Below are 21,913 nucleotides of genomic sequence, written 5' to 3' on the forward strand. Positions count from 1 at the left end.
AGTCATGGATTTTAGCTTTCTGAAAGGAATGCAATTTGGAAGTTTCTCCAAATCTCCAAATGGTTTTGAGTTACATATAATGCAACCTGACACCCAGCTTGATGTTTGAATTCTGTGTAGCTAGAAAGTTGATAGACTATGGATCTTTTCTGTTTTATAATGTTTGGTATTATACTGGACCTTTCCTTGTGTTAATTTTTTCTCTTTATTAACATATGAAAAATTCTGTGAACTATTGATCATCCAATGAGATTTTCTCAATCTTGAAAGACAAATAACGCAATTTGGAAGACTGTAAACCTGTTTGCATGTAATCTGAATCTCTAGATATACTCTAATTTTTTTTTTCAGTAAATTCTGAGTTAAATGTTTATCATTACAATGTCAGAGGATTAACTTAATTTTTCTATCTTCCAAATCCAGTTTTCCTCCATCAGGAACAAATTTTCATCAAACTGAAATAATGGTGTAGTTTTTGGAAGAAAACTGCTTATTATGAGAAATAATCAGCAGGCATCTAAGAAAAAAATTCTAATTGAATTTGGAGTTCATATTTTTTAAGGGTTTTGTAATTTAGGCTTAATATTTGATAAGGGTAAATTAACCAAGATCAAAACCTTTAAAATATTCGAATTGATAACTATTTTGTAATTATTTAAATAACTTTTCTCTAATAAATAAAGGAGAAATACATTGAACAAAATAAAAACCAACCAACTTTCCGCTACACACTAAATTTTGATAGATTGTCTTTGTCTAAAATACTAAGGCAGCTATAAATACAGAACACTTGAGCTAGAGTCAGAATACCTGGATTCAAGTCCTGGCTCTGCCATTAACGTGCTGTGTGAACCTATTAGATCAAATGAGAAAGGAAAATACATACAAAAATTATTAAATGGCTGTTAATTGCACACAGTGTAAGGGTTATGCATGATTTATTTAATATGACTGAGGCAATACACCAAATAGTTTTATCAACTTTTATCATAATTTTTGTATGATGTTAAATAGTGTTAGATAATTGAATCATTCATTGTTGCTGTCTTCAGGAACATTTTAAAATGGCTTTTTACATCATTTAAAATGTCAGTTCCTTCTTTAACTTGAAAAGACACAGATTTTGGTCACTTTTTTGTATACTTGCTAATTATTATTTGTCCTCCCAAAATAGTGATGTTCTAAAATGTTCTAAATGTTCCATTTGATGTTCTAAAATAAATGTTACATTTGGTACATTATTTAGAATTACATTAGTTGGGCATTTTACCGATGCAAGGAAGAAATAAGGAAAGTCGTTGAGAGTAGAGAAACATGAGTTAGGAGGGGATATTTTGCTTCCATCTACATAGTCTCTCCCTGGTGGGCCCCAGAACTTTTAGCATTGGAATGTACATCAAAGCCTCATCAAGAAGTGAGACTTGGGATAAAACTTGAGTTCAAAATATCTACCTTCTTTTTCATCTTCTGTCTCCTTCCCCACACTGAAACCCACAGAGATTCTAATTGGTCTACTCCGGTTCCCACTCACAACACACACAACAGGCTTCCATCTGAGCCATACTAGGACTCACTCAATATAACCCACGAATATTTTCCTTTGACTCAGATGCCAGTTGATGGTCCTTAGTTATGGCCAGCATAGCAGAATAGGTTACATTAAAAATGTAATTCTCATGTTGCTTCAGCTTTATTTAGAAACAATTCTAGCTGCTCTCATGATAAGGAGGTATGAACAAGAACAATATCTGTTGATACAGCCAATATAGCAATATGCCATTTTTATAACAACCAGAAACATTTTAATGTAATAAATACAAGTATATATGTGTGGTTTTATTTTCCCTATTTTTTCTTGTGGCTCCCATAAAAATATAATAACTGGACCAATCAATGGTTATTTGCCAAGTACCTGAAGCTCTTCATTTGCAGTTTGCTGTAGCAGTATGCATAACTTAATATGCAATGAAAAGATAAGATATAAAAGGATATATAATGTCAGGAAGCTTTTCATGACATTGCTCTCCTCCTCATAACTGAATATGTTTTTCTGTACTTATAGCCATCATCACACCATTGAAGTTGCTAACTTATTTATCTGTATTTCTTACTAGACTATAAGCTTCATGAATCCAAAGACTGTGTCTGTCACATTCACAAATAGCCAGCATATAAACATAGCAAATGTTCAAGAAAGAGCTTTTGACGGACTTAATGAATATGAATAACTAGATGCCCAAAGAGACCAAACTAGAATAATTTTATATTATTTAAATACAAAACTCTGGTTAAATTTAAGTCTACTAAATTTTAGTCTAGCAACACTGTATGGAGTACTTATTTTCTATTCTTTTATCTAAGACGCAACTACCTTAATGCTCAAAGGCCAATATATTTTTCCACTAGAATGCCTTCCTAAAAGAAAAACAGCGGGGAGGCTATGGATTAGAAGAGAGTCAGGATCTAGATCAACCAATCAATGTGTAGACTTTCTTTTCTTTTTTTTTTTTTTTTGAGACGGAGTCTCACTCTGTCTCCTAGGCTGGAGTGCTGTGGCACAATCTTGGCTCACCAATGTGTAGACTTTATATGGTCACTAACATGACCAAACCATATCAATTTATTCAATTTTTGCAATATTTGTATTATTAATACTTTGTATTATTAATGCTTTTTTTGCATTTATTTATTCATATTATTAATATACTTATTAATGTTTGTATTATTGATTTTAATATGTAACATATATTCCTTTTATAGAAATACATCAGAATATTTATTTAGAAATTTATATATATTTATTATTTAGAAACATTTAACATTTAAAAATAAGTAATGTCCTAAATAAACAATGTAATGTTCTAAATAAACATTTCTTAGAAATATATTTGTATGCGCATGCCCATGTGTGTACGTGTGTGTGTTTATGTCAGATGTAAAAAGAAAATTCTCTACTTCGTATTTTTGATAATTAGAATTATAGTGGTGGTGATTTGCTTTGATATAAAACATTTGACAAACATCACCAGTGAATGTCTGTCTGGTGCTATTTAAAATTAAAATATTATCACATATTAATATGTATAGAAAAATAAAGACATGAAAAGAAATCAAGGCTAAAGATAAAAAGGCATTTCTCTTTGCAACATCAGCAGTTGTAGTTGCGGCTTGTTTCTCTTTTGCCATTTACCCTGTTCAAAACAATATCCTTTGTCTTGCAGTTATATCGATAAATTCTTCAGGCAGTCAGTTCCAAAGCTGCTCTCTGAAGATGTTGGAGCTCTGAGTCACTGAGGTTTAGTTTGAATTTAATGTTTGATGTCATATTGATTCTTTTTAAATTGTGGACCATCATACCTAAATTTTTACCTAGATCTTTCCAAATCTAGCACATCAAATAATATTAAAAAGCTAGCATTTATTTTGTTCTCATTTGTTTTCATTAATTATATTGCTTGGTATGATTGTGATTTTTTGCTGGGTTTTTTTTGGCTGATATCAAGGAAGGGATGCTTTTTTATCCACATAAATAAGCAAGACCATTATTGGATGCCATCTACCCACAGTACTGTCTGACCCTGAAGACAAATACAGTCAACTCACTTATCTGTGGCTGACAGTGTTCATTTATGTTATCTACCTTGCCAATTAAAAATAGACAAATCTTATACATAATGAAATAGTTCTTGTGCTTCTCAAAAACATGATTTAATTTGCACTGATTTACTCATATATGATTTGGTATAGCAGTTTATTATCCTTACTAAGCAATTCTATAGAATTTTACATTCAAAATCAGTATCTTGTTTTTGCTCTTATAGAACACAACATAAAGTGAATATCAACAAATTTATAATTACAAACCGAATAGCAATAATCATTATAGTTTAAACAACTATTTACAACTAGTACAATATGTACACAAATATTGTGTTATATAAATAAATAAAACAACAACTATTTATTTAGCTCATAGCTCTGTTGGTCAGAAATTTGGACAGGGCTGAACTGCGTGATTTTCTGCTGGTCTCAGTTACATCTACAAGTTCAGCTAAACCATTTTGCATGTCAAAACAAAGGAGCGTGACCACCTATCGACTGGAGTTGTTGGGAAGCCTGGACTATATGTGTCCACCTTGCTAGCCTGGAAATTTTAACATGGTGGCCTTGTCAGGGGTCCCAAGAGGATCAAGACAGGGCAAACCACAATATACAAGTAGTTTTCAAGTTGCTGCTTGTTTTATGTTTGCCACTGTTTCGTTGGACAAAGTAAATCACATAGCCAAATCCAGTCACCATGGAAGGGTACCACCAAAGGGCTTGGATGAAGAGGGAAGAATTTGTAGTTGCATTTTAAGTCAGCCGCAGATGGACTTTGGGGAAACTGATTCATGGATTCCTACTTTGCTGTCTTTTTAAAAGTATTCATTTATTGTAATTAGAATTGATATTAGACAGCAGTTGGTAGCTTAGACAGCAGGCATTTCTGCTCTCTTATGCTGCCATGTTGTGAGAACTGGACATTTAGCTCACCTTCATGATGTTATATACTTTATAATATGTGAATTTACTCATTCTCAACTTTTCCTTATTAGTTCATGTACTATTTTTTTGGTTCATCAGTTGAGAACTCTGATACTTTTAGGCATTGGCCTCAGATGTGCTATGTATCATTAAATTATGTGATTCAAAGTCCTGCAAGAATAAAAGAATAATCTCAGCCATAAGCCTTGAACTTTGTTATAAAAGAGTAGATTGCAGCTGTCACCAGAAACTCAAATTTTCCTCTTAGGGCAGTTTAAATGATTAACATGCCAAACTTCTTAGTAAATAGTTGGTTTTATGTATAAGTAAGAATCCAAAATAGTCCCTGTATGGGTCTACCTTTATTTAAACGATTTTTCTGTGTTCTGAATACTGTGGAGTCTCCTATTTGGAATTACTGTTAGAATTCTGAAGTCCCACTTTGGGGAAAAAGTTATTCATCCCAGAGCCATAGACAACCTGTTTCTTTTTCTATGATTTCTTCCCTTCCTACTTCACTTTCCTGAGTTCGTCCTATGCCATCTTTCTGTCCCTCCCAGTGTCAAAGGTCCCGAGGAAAGGGCCTGGTGAAATGGACTCTGGAGTTAGACTGAGGCCCAACAGCCTGACAAACCTTAAGTAAGCGTGTGATCTTTCTGCCTGTTTCATCCAGGTGTCAGTAACTTAGTCCCATGTTCCAGTGATGACCTGTTACTTCTAAGTAACAGAAAAACAACCCCAACTTCAGTACAAACAAAATAAAATGAAAAGGAATTTATTGGGGAATCAGAGAAACAGCTATAAAGTTCTAAGCCCTTCCTAGAGCCTCAGGGCTAGAACTGGCCCTCAGAATGTTTTTCCTTGTCTTTATTTCTCTTTGCCTGTTGGCTTTTCCTCTCCTACTACAGGCAGATTCTTCCATTCAGTCAGGAATAATGACCAGCAGGATCCCTATGCTCATATCAGCTTAGCAGTCATTGAGGAAAGAAGGATTAGGACTGAGTTTCTTTCTTTCATTACCTTTGATTACTCTGGTTTCAGAGCCAAAAAAGCCTTTGTTATCATTAAATACAAGTGAAATACTACTGGATTTTACTACATGGCAGATGCTGTTCTGTGAGGTTTCCATGATTAAGTAATTTAATCCTCACAGGAACTATTACAGATAATCATATAAAGTAGGTATAATTCCACATTATACCCATTTTACAGATGAAGATATTGAAGAACTAAATAATGAAATAACTTTTCCAGTCACACAGCTAGTAAATGGCAGAGCCAGGATTCAGTATAAGGAAATCTATGCCAGGGACAATGCACTTGTGAACCTGCCATAGTTTGGAGGTTTCCTAAGTTTCTACATAGGCCCCTCCCAGGAAATGGCAATTCATGTTCTAAAACAGTTTTTAAAAACTAAAACCTAATCCTCTTTGAAAAGATAGTAAATTTGAAAAGCATTTATAGGTCCATTTTTGACAGTGTGCAATTCAGGACTCAGAGTTGGAAAACAATTAACCTCAGGTTTATTTTGATAGCTGGAAAAATTAAAGGACTAAATGTAATTTTGGCTGGAGAGTAAATGATCATGTAAACCAAAGACCTGTCCAAAAAATTTTATATTGGATTCATTCCACCTTCATTATGATTAGCCATGTTTGAAGTTTGCATTACTTCTTGTTCTTTATGTGGGCATTAGTTATCTACTTTATAAAGAATATTTTATTGTAATTTTTCAAAGAAATACCATAAATACTTTGTACTATTGGATGTAAATAAAACACTTATATGCAGTGAAATGACTTATAGTAATTTATAAATTAAAGTTTCTTACTGTAGGACAAATTGAATTGTGGAGCAACAGGATTCTGTATCTTTTGAAATCTGGTGTTGTGGAATAAGCTACATTTTCATAAATGAGAGTTTATTTTCCTGTCAACTCCCAATTATTTTTTACTCTTTGTCAACTGATGTTCAGCTTCTTAATTTTATTTGAGCTGCACAGAATATACAAGTTTCTTGTTCTGAAAGCTCTTGTTATCTGTGAAGAGGCTGGAAAGAGGCTGTGCAGGTTAACGACTAAGTCTCTCACCTCTGGGGCTGTTTCTTCAAGTCCAAGATCAATTCCTTTTTTTCTGACTACTGCCCGTCGCAAAAAGTAAAATAAAAGTCTTTTTGAAACTAGTCATCACTCATAAGACATGATAAACAAAGACAAAGAAGAAAACTAACCATTCTGAAGTGAATTTTTGGCTGAAGACGTTACTTATCTTAAACCTCCAGGGACTTTGTTATCCAATTTTATATAGAGTTGGTGGTTGGAAGTGCCATATGGATTCACATTCAGATGAGAACATATTTTGCAAGCAAAAATAGCCACATGTATAGGTTTGTGAAAATCAAAGTAAATATGCTAAAGGGCATGTTTTCAGGACTGAATCTAGAAGTTCTTGCAGTATAAAATTTTTTCCTATGTTTTTCCATTATCAATAAGTTTCAATAATCAATGATCAATATCAATAAATATTGATCACTTGCAGTATGTTCTGAACTATTTTAAATATTGGCCATGCCCTAGGAAAATAGGGTAAATTGACATGTATTGAATAACACTTGTGAGCTAGAAATTGTTATTCATTCATACAGCACATTTACTTTTCAAGGCTGGGGATGAAGCAGTGAACTAGGTAGACAAGGTTCCTGGTTCCAAAGAGGTTACATTCTAGTAAAAGAGACAGATCATAATCAAGGAAACAGCATTCAGTCATGTGTCACTTAACAACGGGGATACATTTCGAGAAATACATTGTTAGGTGATTTCATCTGTTTGTGAACATCATAGTGTACTTACACAAAGCTAGAGGGTGTATCCTACTACACACATATGCTATATGCTATAGCCTATGGCTCCTAGGCTATAAGCCTTTACAGCATGTTACTGTACCAAATATTGTAGGCAACTGTAACACACTGGCAAGTATTTATGTATTTAAACATAGAAAATGTACAGTAAAAATACTGTATTATAATCTTATGGGACCACCATCGTACATGAAGCCCATTGATGACCCCAACATCATTATGTGGCACCTGACTGTAATTTCAGATACTAGTAAGTGCTATGAAGAAAATGTTAAAAGGGTGATAAAATAGAGATAAGTCAAGAGGGGGACCCTGAGAGATAGGTGAAGGTATCTCTTAGAAGGAAATATTTGTGTCAAAACCTGAAGGAAACAGCTGCTTCACCAAAGTTCATCATGGCAGACAGGAGGCAGGACTAGATTGCAGCTCTGACTCAGATAGATGGAGCAGCGTGAGGAGGCTCTTATCATGGAATTTTAGCTCTGGAATGACTGCAAGAACAAATGACTGCAGGAATCCCAAGAGGACCCACAGACCCTCTGAAGGAAGCGGACTGTTCCTGCAGAACCTGGGAGACACCTCAAATACTGTGAGTGCCCAAACTGCAGAAGTGGGAAAGGGAGATCCTCCACTCCCAAACATACACCCCCACGGGGAAACTGAAGGTCTAGTTTGCAGGAGAAGTTCCTGACCTTACTTGGAGCTGAGTCAATTTAGAGAGCTAAGCAAAATACAGGTGTAGAGGAAGCAGCAGGAAAGGCCCTGGGAGCCCACTGGGTCCCCAAGCAGGCCATTCCTTCCTGGAACCACAGGGATCCTTCAGGAGGGCAGCCAGAGGTGCAGGAAAAATGCCACAGAGAAGTCTCCAGCTGAACTTTGTAACAATTTGAACCAGGTGAGATGCCTCCCGGCCAGAATTCAGGGGATGTTGGTAGAAGGGCTGAGGCAGGGCTTGCTTGTCTGACATAATGTAAAAGAATCTTGGAACATGTCCTGGGTCCAGGGTCTAACACCCCTCATGGCCTATGGAACACCAAGCTCTGTGCCAAAGGGTGGAAGGCTGTCCTGCTGCACCACAACCTAAGCTCAGGTCATAATACCCCTTGTGGCTTGGAGAGAATCCAGGGCTCAGGGCATAAAATCCCTCGTGGCCTCTGGAATGTGTCCAGACTTGCTGGCTTCTTGCTCCTTGCTCTCCCAGGATCAATTGTATCTTGAGTTAAAAGAACCTGCTCTCCATTATCTCAAGTAGCAGAGCATATGCTAAACCATCACAGCTACACTTGATGTGTCACTACGTTTCTACCCCCACATCCTCATGTCCTCATCTGCCTACCCCTATGTCTGCACATTCTCACCACCTGCTTCTTTGTTTGATTACCAATAAATAGTGTGGGCTCCCAGAACTCGGGGGCTTTGCAGCCTCCATACTAGCATTAGCCCCCTGGACGCACCCTATGTACTCGTAACTTGTCTCGTCTCATTCCTCTGACTCTGCCGGACTTCGTAGCCCCCATGGCCTGGTGTTGGGTCTGATCACCCCGCAACAGGGGAGGGCATGAATCTGGCATACAGACTCCACAGGCAAGGGGAAGAACCAAAGCCCTTTCTTTCACAGCTGGGAGGTGGGTAGCCTGGGGCAAGTTCTCAAGCCCTGCTTGCTCACTGCCTGGAAACAGATTCAGTGCTGTTAGATGGAGGCACAGTGGGAGTGAGACCAGCCCTTCGGATTGCTTGGGAGCTGTGTGAGGCCTGTGACTGCCAGCTTGCCCCCACTTCCCTGACAACCTGCATGACTCAGCAGAGGCAGCCATAATCCTCCTAGGTACACAACTGCTTTGACCTGGGAACCTCACCCCCTTCCCCTACAGCAGCCATAGCAAGACCCACCCATGGAGAGTCTGAGCTCAGATACGCCTAGTCCTGCCCCCACCTGATGGGCCTTCCCTTCCGTCCCTGGTAGCTGAAGACAAAAAGCATATACTCTTGGGAGTTCTAGGGCCCTGCCCACCACTGGTTCCTCTCCATACTACTACAGCTAATGCTTTCTGGAAAATGCCACCTCCTGGCAGGAGGCCAACCAACACAAAAATAAATCATTAATCCACCAAAGCTAAGAACTCCTCATAGAGTCCTTTTCACCCCCTGCCACCTCCACCAGAACAGGTGCTGGTATTAATGGCTGAGAGACCCATAGATGGTTCATGTCACAGGACTCTGTGCAGACAACCCTTAGTACTAGCCTGGAGCCTGGTAGACTTGCTAGTGGCTAGATCCAGAAGAGAGATAACAATCACTGTACCTTGGCTCTCAGGAAGCCACATCCATTGGAAAAGGGGAAGAGTACTACATCAAGGAAAAACCCCATGGGACAAAAGAATCTGAACAGTCTTCAGCTCTAGAACTTCCCTCTGACACAGCATACCCAAATGAGAAGGAACCAGAAAACCAGCTCTAGTAATATGACAAAACAAGGTTCTTTAATATCCCCAAAAAATCACACTAGCTCACCAACAATGGATCAAACCAAGAAGAAATCCCTGAAATACCTGAAAAATAATTCAGGAGGTTAGTTATGAAGCTAACCAAGGAGGCACCAGAGTAAGGTGAAGCCCAATGCAAGGAAATCCAACACCAATACAAGAATTGAAGGGAGACATATTCAAGGAAATAGCATAAAGAAAAAAAAATCAAAACTTCAGGAAACAGACAAACTAATAGAAATGCAAAATGCTCTCTGAAAAGTCTCAGCAATAGAAATGAAGAAGTAGAAGAAAGAAATTCAGAGCTCAAACACAAGGTCTTCAAATTAACCCATCCAAAAAAGACAAAGAAAAAAGAATAAGAAAATATGAAAAAGCCTCCAAGAAGTCTGGGATTATGCTAAATGACCAAACCTAAAAATAATCAGTATTCCTGAGGAAGAAGAGAAATCTAAAAGTTTGGAAAACATATTTGGGGGAATAATGGAGAAAAACATCCCCAGCCTTACTAGAGACCTAGACGTGCAAGTACAAGAAGCACAAGGAACACCTGGGAAATTCATCACAAAAAGTTCTTCACTGAGGCACATTGTCATCAGGTTACCCAAAGTTAAGATGAGGGAAAGAATTTTAAGAGCTGTGAGACAGAAGCACCAGGTAACCTATAAAGGAAAACCTATCAGATTAACAGCAGAATTTTCAGCAGAAACACTGCAAGCTAGAAAGCACTGGGGCCCTATCTTCAGCCTTGTCAAACAAAACAATTATCAGCAAGGAATTTTGCATTCAGCAAAACTAAGCATCACATGAAGGAAAGTTACAGTCTTTTTCAGACAAACAAATGCTGAGAGAATTCGCCACTACCAAGCCACCACTACAAGAACTGCTACAAGGAGCTCTAAATCTTGAAACAAATCATGGAAACACATCAAAAGAGAACTCTTTAAAGCATAAATCACACAGGACCTATAAAACAAAAATACAAGTTAAAAAGCAAAAACAAAAGACAAAACACCCAAGATACACAGGCCACAAATAACACAATGAATAACAAAGATCAAAGCAGAACTACAAGAAATTGAAGCATAAAAAAAAAAGATAAATGAAACAAAAAGCTGGTTCCTTGAAAAGGTAAATAAAATTGATAGATCATTAGCAAGATTAACCAAGAAAAGAAGAGAGAAAATCCAAATAACCTCATTAGGAAAGGAAACAACTATTACAACTGACACCACGGGAATAAAAAAGATCATTCAAGGCTGCTATGAACACTTTTATGCACATAAACTAGAAAAACTAGGAGATGGATAGGTTCCTGGAAAGACAACCCTTCCAGCTTAAGTCAGGAAGAATTAGATACCCTGAACAGACCAATAACAAGGAGTGAGATTGAAATGGTAATTTAAAAAATAGCAACAAAAAAAAGTCCAGGACCATATGGATTCACAGCAGAATTCTATCAGACATTGAAAGAAGTGGCAAAAATCCTTTTGACACTATTCCACAAGATAAAGAGAGAACCTTCCCTAATTCATTCTATGAAGCCAGCATCACCCTAATACCAAAACCAGGAAATGACGTAACCGAAAAAGAATACTACGGACCAATATCCCCGATGAAAACAGATGCTAAAATCCTTAACAAAATACTAGCTAACTGAATCCAGCAGCATATCAAAAAGAGAATCCACCATGATCAAGTGTATTTCATACCAGGGATGCAGGGATGGTTTAACATACTCAAGTCAATAAATGTGATACACCACACAAACAGAATTTAAAACAAAAATCATATGATCATCTCAATAGATGCAGAAAAAGCATTTGACAAAATGCAGCATCGCTTTATGGTTAAAACTCTCAGCAAAATCGGCATACGAGGGACATACCTCAATGTAATTAAAGCCATCTATGACAAACCAACAGCTAACATAATAATGAATGGGGAAAACTTGAAAACATTCCCTCTGAGCAATGAAACAAGACAAGGCTGCTTACTTTCAGACCACTCCTCATCAGCATAGTACCAGAAGTCCTAACCACAGCAATCAGACAAGAGAAATAAAGGGCATCAAAATCAGTAAAGAGGAAGTCAAACTGTCACTGTTTGCTGATGATACAATTGTTTACCTCAAAAACCCTAAAGACTCCTCCAAAAAGCTCCTAGAACTGATGAAAGAATTCAGCAAAGTTTCTGGATACAACATTATTGTACACAAATCAGTAGCTCTTCTATATACCATCAGTGACCAAGTAGGAATCAAATCAAGAACTCAACTCCTTTTAAAATAGCTGCAAAAATAAAAATAAAAATACTTAGAAATATACCTAACAAAGGAGGTGAAAGGCTACAAAACACTGCTGAAAGAAAATATAGACGACACAAACAAATGAAAACACACCCCATACTCATGGATTGGTAGAATGAATATTGTGAAAATGACCATACTGCCAAAAGCAATCTACAGATTCAATGCTATCCCCATCAAAATACCACCATCATTCTTCATAGAGTTAGAAAAAACAATTCTAAAATTCACATGGAACCAAAAGGAACCCACATAGCCCAAGCAAGACTAAGCAAAAAGAACAAATCTGGATGCATCACACTACCTGATTTTAAACTATACTACAAGGCCATAGTCACCAAAACAGCATGGTACTCGTACAAAAATAGGCACATAGACCAATGGACTAGAATAGTGAACCAAGAAATAAACCCAAATACTTACAGCCAGCTGATCTTCAACAAACCAAACCAAAACAGTAAGTGGGGAAAGGACACCATTTTCAACAAATGGTGCTGGGATAATTGGCTAGCTACAAGTAGGAGAATGAAACTGGATCCTCAGCTCTCATCTTATACAAAAAGCAACTCAAGATGGATTAAGGGCTTAAATCTAAGACCTGAAACTATAAAAATTCTAGAAGATAACATTGGAAAAACCCTTTTAGACATTGGCTTAGGCAAGGATTTCATGAGCAAGAACCCAAAAGCAAATGCAATAAAAACAAAGATAAATAGCTGGGACTTAATTAAACTAAAGAGCCTTTTGCACAGCAAAAGGAACAGTCAGCAGAGTAAACAGGCAATCCACAAAGTGGGAGAAAATCTTCACAATTTATACATCTGACAAAGGACTAATATCCAGAATCTACAATGAACTCAAACAAATTAGTAAGAAAAAAAACAAACAATCCCATCAAAAAGTGGGCTAAGGACCTGAATAGACAATTCTCAAAGAAGATATACAAATGGCCAAAAAACATGAAAAACTCCTCTGCATCACGAATTATCAGGGGAATGCAAATCAAAACCACAATGCAATACCTCCTTACTCCTGCAAGAATGGACATAATAGAAAAATCAAAAAAACAGTAGCTGTTGGTGTGGATGGAGTGATCAGGGAGGACTTCTACACTACTGGTGGGAATGTAAACTAGTACAGCCACTATGGAAAACAGTGGGGAGATTCATTAAAGAACTAAAATTAGAACTAACATTTGATCCAGCAATCCCACTACTGGGTATCTACCCAGAGGAAAAGAAGAATGAATTAACAGCATTTGCAGCAACCAGGGTGAGACTGTAGACTATTATTCTAAGTGAAGTGACTCAGGAATGGAAAACCAAACATTATGTGTTCTCACTGATATGTGGGAGCTAAGCTATGAGGATGCAAAGGCATAAGAATGATACAATGGACTTTGGGGACTTGGGGGGAAGAGTGGTAGAGGGGCGGGGGATAAAAGGCTACAAATAGGGTGCAATGTATACTGTTTGGATGATGGGTGCACTAAAATCTCACAAATCACCACTAAAGAACATACTCATGTAACCAAATACCACCTGTATCCCAATAACGTATGGAAAAAATATGAAAAGAAGGAAATAGCTAAGCAATGTGTTGAGAAAAGAGTATTTCAATGAGAGAGAACCTAAATGAAAAGACCATGAGATCTGTACAGGTGTTACCTCCTTTATCCTCACTATGCTTCTGTAAGGGAGGTAGTGTTAGGCTAATTTTATAGATAGCAACATGGAACCACAGAACTAACACACATCAGATCGTTTTGTCAGCTAGCAAACAGGATGCCATGATATGAGCTCAGGAGTCTCTGACCACCACCAGCCTTCTCTTTCTGCACCCCCATGCTGCTTCATGGGATCTAAAGCACAACTTAAATGCATGTCCCTGCAAGGAATTCCAGAGGAAGAGAGGTTCCTATCCCAAATATAGGTAAATCTCCTAGATGGTCCTGGTTCTTTGTTTTCTTTCTACTAATAAATATGCAAGAAAGACTTATTTGGATCTATTTGTTTATTAATTCATTCAATAGATTTTTTGAGTGTCTATTGCATAACCATACTATTTGCATTTAAAGTTCAGAATGCAGCCGTGGTAAATAGTATGAACTATTTTCTTTCAAGGAATTGAGAGTGGTTTTCTTTTTAGTATATTGTCTGGAAATCCTAGCAGTATAATCCACTTTACCAAAAGTTACACGGAAGGATATAAAACTATTATAGTTTAAAAGTCTTCCTGTCAGTTGGCTGAAAATTATCTGTAATATTTAATATCTGACTCTGTTTGGAAACAAATATAGCCAACCACCTTTTTAATCCTCTTTTTGGTGTTTTGGGAAACATAAAGTTGGGATCTTTTCATTCATTTGCAAAATAAAGCAGTATTTTTTAAGGCATTGATTTATATTTGATTTAAGGCATTGAATTGTTTTTTTATTGAGCCTGTCTCTGAACTCTGAGAAATTCCAAGGGAAAGAATTAAAGATCTTCAATTCAGTCTTGCCTAAATCTACTATTTTCAACCAATTTTTTTTTTTCTGCTGTGCTTTCTTGAGTATTTGCTTAATGGATAGATAGGACAATGGTACAGCAAAAATAATGAATGTTTATCTACCACTTCCATTAAATATGTCAATGCTTTTATGAAAGGAAATCTATGGTTACTTAAGCCAATGCCTGCACTTAGTGCTCAGTCATAACCATTCTCATACCTGGAATCTCAAGAGGTAGCATCAGTAATCACTACAGACTAAGTACTTAATATTGCTGAGTGGAAAGAGAAATGCTGTTATATATTACTCTACATTTTTCATAGTCTTTATAACGTTTTATATCTAAATGTATCATTATGTAGTTTCACTGATCAGTAAGAGAGCTAGATCGTGTAGGCCTTAAAAGAACGTTGGCTTTTACTCAAAGGGGATGAGAAACTATCAGGGGATTTTGAGTAGGGATGCCATCATCTGGCCTTTGTTTTTTAACAGAACAAGTCTGACTGCTGTTATGAGTGCAGACCAAAGGATGGATGGATAGAAATGAGGAAATGAGATAGGAGGCAGAGCAGTAATTTTGGTGGCAGATCATAGTGCCTTTGTACAGGGTAATAGAATATGCTAGAGCCTAGAATACAGGCATCAAGCTGTTAAGAGCTTGGCATTTTTACCACTGTATCCCCAGAGTGTGGAATCATTTCTGGAGTATAGCAGGAGCTCAGTAATTCTTGCTGCATGCATGAATGGATGGATAGACTGACAGTTTTTCACACTTATGTGTTCTCCCCTTCTGTTTATTACTTAAGTTTTAACATCTAAGCTACTTTCCTCATCCTCACGGTTTTTAAACTGAATCAAAAGTGAAACAAAAGCAAAACAGCCAAGTTTCTTCTAAATTTAATTGAATTCAACAAGTCTTTTTTTTAAAGCACTTTTATGTGGTTTCTTTGGGCTATTAAGGACATCAAATGCCAGCAGAATGTTCTAAGACTGTTAGATGAGATTGTTGCTTAGGGTCACAGCTATGCCACAGCACCACAATTTACTTTAAAATTAGAATTGCTACATAGTTTTAATTTCTTCCTCAGAAGGGCAATAACCTTTCAATGAATCAGACTCGGCTTTTTCTGCTTACTATAAATGGAACCATGTGACCGTTACATTATAAAGTGCATAAATGGCAGGCTATATTAGAAAAGTTTGGGGACAAGGAGCACAAGACTGTATTTGGCACACAACTTTTTTGTGTGATAAAGAAGAGAAATAAGAAGACATGCAAACAGTTGTGTTGATATACATAAACACTGAATAGATATAGAAGCAACTAAAAAGGCTGATTGCAAGGCTCAGGAGATAAATTGGACACACAGAGCAAACTTTTTTTTCAATTTTTTTTTTATACTTTAAGTTCTAGGGTACATGTGCACAACATGCAGGTTTGTTACATATGTATACATGTGCCATGTTGGTGTGCTGCACCCATTAACTCATCATTTACATTAGGTATATCTCCTAATGCTTTCCCTCCCTACTCCCCCAACCCCATGACAGGCCCCACTGTGTGATGTTCCCCTTCCTGTGTCTAAGTGTTCTCATTGTTCAATTCCCACCTATGAGTGAGAACATGCGGTTTTTGGTTTTTTGTTCTTGGGATAGTTTGCTGAGAATGATGGTTTCCAGCTTCATCCATGTCCCCACAAAGGACATGAACTCATCCTTTTTTATGGCTGTATAGTATTCCATGGTGTATATATGTCACATTTTCTTAATCCAGTCTATCATTGATGGACATTTGGATTGGTTCCAAGTCTTTGCTATTGTGAATAGTGCCACAATAAACATATGTGTGCATGTGCCTTTATAATCCTTTGAGTATATACCCAGTAATGGGATGACTGGGTCAAATGGTATTTCTAGTTCTAGATCCTTGAGGAATTGCCACACTGTCTTCCACAATGGTTGAACTAGTTTACAGTCCCACCAACAGTGTAAAAGTGTCCCTATTTCTCCACATCCTCTCCAGCACCTGTTGTTTCCTAACTTTTTAATGATTGCCATTCTAACTGGTGTGAGATGGTATCTCATTGTGGTTTTGATTTGCATTTCTCTGATGGCCAGTGATGATGAGCATTTTTTCGTGTGTCTGTTGGCTGCATAAATGTCTTCTTTTGAGAAGTGTCTGTTCATATCCTTCATCCACTTTGTGATGAGGTTGTTTTTTCCTTGTAAATTTGTTTGAGTTCTTTGTAGATTCTGGACATTAGCCCTTTGTCAGATGAGTAGACTGCAAAAATTTTCTCCCATTCTGTAGGTTGCCTGTTCACTCTGACGGTAGTTTCTTTTGCTGTGCAGAAGCTCTTTAGTTTAATTAGATCCCCTTTGTCAACTTTGGCTTTTGATGCCATTGCTTTTGCTGTTTTAGACATGAAGTCCTTGCCCATGCCTATGTCCTGAATGGTATTGCCTAGGTTTTCTTCTCGCATTTTTATGGTTTTAGGTCTAACATTTAAGTCTTCAATCCATCTTGAATTAATTTTTGTATAAGGTGTAAGGAAGGGAATCCAGTTTCAGCTTTGTACATATGGCTAGCCAGTTTTCCCAGCACCATCTATTAAATAGGGAATACTTTCCCCATTGCTTGTTTTTGCCAGGTTTGTCAAAGATCAGATTGTTGTAGATGTGTGGTGTTATTTCTGAGGGCTCTGTTCCGTTCCATTGGTCTATATCTCTGTTTTGGTACCACTACCACGCTGTTTTGGTTACTGTAGCCTTGTAGTATAGTTTGAAGTCAGGTAGCACGATGCCTCCAGCTTTGTCCTTTTTGCTTAGAATTGTCTTGGCAATGTAGGCTCTTTTTTGGTTCTATATGAACTTTAAAGTAGTTTTTTTTTTTCCAATTCTGTGAAGAAAGTCATTGCTAGCTTGATGGGGATGGCATTGAATCTATAAATTACCTTGGGCAGTATGGCCATTTTCATGATATTTATTCTTCCTACCCATGTGTATGGAATGTTCTTCCATTTGTTTGTATCCTCTTTTATTTCATTGAGCAGTGGTTTGTAGTTCTCCTTGAAGAGGTCGTTCACATCCCTTTTAAGTTGGATTCCTAGGTATTTTATTCTCTTTGAAGCAATTGTGAATGGGAGTTCACTCATGATTTGGCTGTTTGTCTGTTATTGGTGTATAAGAATGCTTGTGATTTTTGCACATTGATTTTGTATCCTGAGACTTTGCTGAAGTTGCTTATCAGCTTAAGGAGATTTTAGGCTGTGATGATGGGGTTTTCTAAATATACAATCATGTCATCTGCAAACAGGGACAATTTGACTTCCTCTTTTCTTAACTGAATACCCTTTATTTCCTTCTCCTGCCTGATTCCTCTGGCCAGAACTTCCAACACTATGTTGAATAGGAGTGGTGAGAGAGGACATCCAACAGGGCAAACTTTTTAATAGATTTTTTATAGCATTTTGATGATCATGTAAATTATTACCTGTTTAATGAGTATATAAATAAATAAAAATGGCATCTTTTAAATAGCTGTGGGGGGCAAGGGGGTGGGGACAGTAGGAAAGAAGGGCCTAGGGAAACTTGAAGTGAAACAAGTGTTCATTTTGTCACTTTTCCAGCCCTCATCAACTGCATTTGGAGCTGAGACTTCTCAGATGAAGTGTATGTGTGTAAACATTAGTAAATAATAACCAATCACATTTTGTTTATCTTTTTTTCTAAGGAATAAAGAAGCCTATGTTCATGAGAATGCTGATTCTTAAAGGGCTAGAGAGGCCAGTTGAAGAAGGCCAATCTGTAGAGATGCCTGGGAATTCTTTGATCTTTTTGGATGCTAAAAGAAGTAAAATTCTGCTATGGAAATTGTCCTATTATATTTCTGCTTTCAAGAAGGGGCTACAAGATTATGAGGTTTTGCAACGTTGCCCTCCTAGTCCTGTGTACATTGCTGTAAAGACTCCCAGGCATGGAAGCCATCACTGGCACTGTTCCTCTTAGCAGTTATTTGGGTGTGAAATTCCTCACTCCTGCAAGGCTCAGCCTGGAGCAGCATGTCTACATGACCCACCTGCAGAATCTCCCCACTTGTCAGTAACAGCTGTGAAATCTGCCCCTGTTGTCTTTAGGTAAGAAATTTCACCAATGACAGTAACATCTTGCTCTTGTGTAGAGTTTTATATTTTTCAAAATGTTTTCACCTGTGTTATTTCTTCTTATGTATTCAGAGAAACTGAAAGATGGAAAAGATCTCAGATGCTGTGACCCCCATGTAACATGGAGAAATTGAATCCAAGAGATGAAGTGACCACTTTGCCTAAAATCAGATAGCCATGTAGCAGCTGAGCTAAAACAAACATTCAGTCCTCCTGAATCCTAACTCAGTGATTTCTCTTACTATTATATAATAACATCCATTGTTTTCCTGAGTCTCCCCTATCATTTTATTATTCTTCTTGACCCATTCGTATTAGTTTTTTTCTTTTATGGATTAAAGATGACCTTAATCAAAATTTGATACTTACATAAGTATGATGTAAAATAACTTATATCTATATTTAATAATTTCTTATTTTAGTTGATGCTTTCAAAAATTGCCAGAAAACAGATTATTTCTGCCACCAAGCAGTTACAGTTTCATCTTCATGTTCCCTCTCTTAACATGCTGAAAAATTAAGCATAAATAGAAATGCTAATTAGGGTTGTCTTCCTTGTCAATGCTATGATTTATATTTGACCTGTTTCCTATCAGATTTACCACAAGCTAGAATCTTCTGAGCATTTCTCCCTCATATATATTCTCTACCAGTCAGCAGACAGTAATGAATGGTATCAAAATCCTGGCAAGAAAATGTTTCTTAAAGTCATAGCTGATGCTAGACACTAGGTAAGCCAAGTTTCCTATTCCATAGTGAAAGAGAAAAAAAGCTTTTATGTCTAAATTCAGTTTTAGTAAAAGGGAAAGCCTTATATCCAGGTCAAGGTCCAATCCACTAAGATTTGAATCTATTGAGGTATTGTATCTTAGAATTCAGAGCTTGGCATGCTTAATATTTAGAAACATGTTAAAAAGTTAAAAGCACTGCATAGTTAGAATGACATCACTGCAAAGGTGAATATTTTCAAAGGATTCTGATTTCATTTTGACAGCTTTCTTTACTTGACATTCATAGGCTCCACACTTACTAAGGGCTGTGTTGGTACCACAGCACTAAAAGGTATATCCTCTGGTTATTAAAAGGAGTATGATGAAAAGTGTTACTTGGGAACATGTGGGACTTCCTCTTGATTGATAAAAAAACTACTGTTTTCCTCCCTCACTGATAATCTCACTCCATGTTGCCAATATTATAGCAGTTTTCTGTATGATTTCTTACTTCAAAATGCTATGGTAGAAGTGAGAGTCTGAGGATTTTTCCTGGCTCACTCTTAAATGTATCCCCAATATCTCTTTCATTTTCTAAATTGGGGAGGAAATTAGGATCCCAGCTTCCAACTATCTTAACTGTATTCAGTAAAACTTTTTTTCTACTTAAAAAATTGTGTAAGTTAACTGGAATTGGAAATGTTTAAAAAAATTGAAAATAGAATCTTAAATAAATCTGGAAAGATCTCACTTTATCACTAAGAATACGAACTATAAATGTGATCAATGAACTTTTTTTATTAAACCCCAAATAATTATAAACATTGGTTTATAATTTTACATGGCTCAAGGAAAATGAAAATTTCTAAATAAGATATGGAATATTTCAAATTTTCTATTTCATTTTCTGCAAGGTATCTAGTCTTAGTTTGAGAAAGCCAGAAACTTTATGTAAAGTTATAGAGAAACTTTTTAAATGTCCAGTGCCTCTAAATTTTAGCATAGACATGCGCACTGAAAAAAATCTAGAGTTACACCGAAAAAAATGTTTTTGTGCTTAAGTTTAAATTACAGCAAATTACAGAGAGTAGAACTCTACATCTAAGCTTTTTCACTGCTTAAAGAAATTGAGAAGGATCCAATGCTGCCACGTGAGGCAGCCACACAAGCAAACACTCCTACAACAGATATGTACAGGCCTTTCACAAAAATTAATGTAAAATGGATCAGAGTCTGCTATAGTTTGAATGCTTTTGTCAAAATTTATGTTGAAACTTAATTCCTAATGCAACAGTAGTAAGAAGTGTGGCCTTTAAGAGGTAACTGAGTCATGAAGTCCTTGCCCTCATAAACAGGATAAGGTGCCCTTATAAAAGGGCTTGACAGAAGGAGTTTGCTACTTTCTAGCCCTGCCATTCATGACACCCATTGAGGACACAGCATTTCACCCCTCCAGAGGATGCAGCAGTAAGGCAACTTCTTAGAAGCCAAGATGGAGCCCTTACCAGACATCAAACCTTCTGATGCCTTGATCTTGGACTTCACCTCCAGAACTGTGTGAAATAAATTTGTCTTCTTTCTCAATTACCCTGCCTCAAGTATTTTGTTATAGCAGCACAGATGGACTAAGAGAGAGACCTAAATTTAAAATGCAAAACAATAAATTTTCTGGAGGATGAAACATGGGAGAAAATCTAATTGACCTTGCGTTTGTTGATGAGTTTTTAGATACATCACCAAAGCATGATCCATGAAATAAAAATCTAAAAAACCTTATTAAAATTAAAAATTTCTGCTCTGCAAAAGACACTCTTAAAACGATAACACAATTCATAGACTGGGAGAAAATATGTACAACACAAATATATGATGAAGGACTTATATCCAAAATATACCAGAAAAACCTTTTAAAACTCAGCAACAAAAACAAAGCCCAATTAAAAAGTGAGCAAAAGTTCTGAACAAACATGTCATCAAAGATGATATGCAGATAGGAAGTAAGCATACAAATAGACATTTAACATCGTGTGTCAGTAGGAAAATGCAAATTAAAGCAACAATGAGATACCACTATACACCTATTAGACTGTTTAGCACACAAAAAAGGCTGACAATACCAAGTGATGACAAGTATGCAGAGCAACTCAAATTCTCATTAATTCCTGGTGGGAATAAAAAACGGTGGAGCCATTTTGGAAGACTGGTGGTTTCTTGCAAAGCTAAACACAGTCTTGCCATATAATCTAGCAACTGCACACTTAGATATCTGCCCAAGTGCTTTGAAAACTTATGTTCATACAAAACCTATATACAAATGTATGTAGCAGCTTTATTCATAATGGCCTCAAACTGAAAACAACCAAGATGTCTTTACA

The 21,913-nt window shown here is 36.7% G+C and overlaps 1 protein-coding gene across 4 annotated transcripts in view; it reads left to right on the forward strand.

Annotated features, from left to right (window-relative positions):
- The window catches only part of LOC129465464 (dol-P-Glc:Glc(2)Man(9)GlcNAc(2)-PP-Dol alpha-1,2-glucosyltransferase-like), a 44,870-nt gene that overhangs the window by 17,495 nt on the left and 5,462 nt on the right, over positions 1–21,913 (forward strand). The window contains exons 3-4 of one of the 4 annotated variants that reach the window (XR_010116410.1): positions 18,399–18,801; positions 18,901–21,125. Coding sequence is in view for 1 of the 4 variants with exons in the window: in XM_055247559.2 (XP_055103534.1) it covers positions 18,399–18,404 (6 nt within the window). In the remaining 3 variants the exon portion in view is untranslated. Of the gene's footprint in view, positions 1–18,398; positions 21,126–21,913 lie in introns of those variants that run through there. The other 3 variants (XR_010116409.1, XR_010116411.1, XM_055247559.2) reach the window with 3 other exon arrangements.

Source organism: Symphalangus syndactylus, chromosome 17 (assembly GCF_028878055.3).
Source record: "Symphalangus syndactylus isolate Jambi chromosome 17, NHGRI_mSymSyn1-v2.1_pri, whole genome shotgun sequence".
Lineage (NCBI taxonomy): Eukaryota > Metazoa > Chordata > Mammalia > Primates > Hylobatidae > Symphalangus > Symphalangus syndactylus.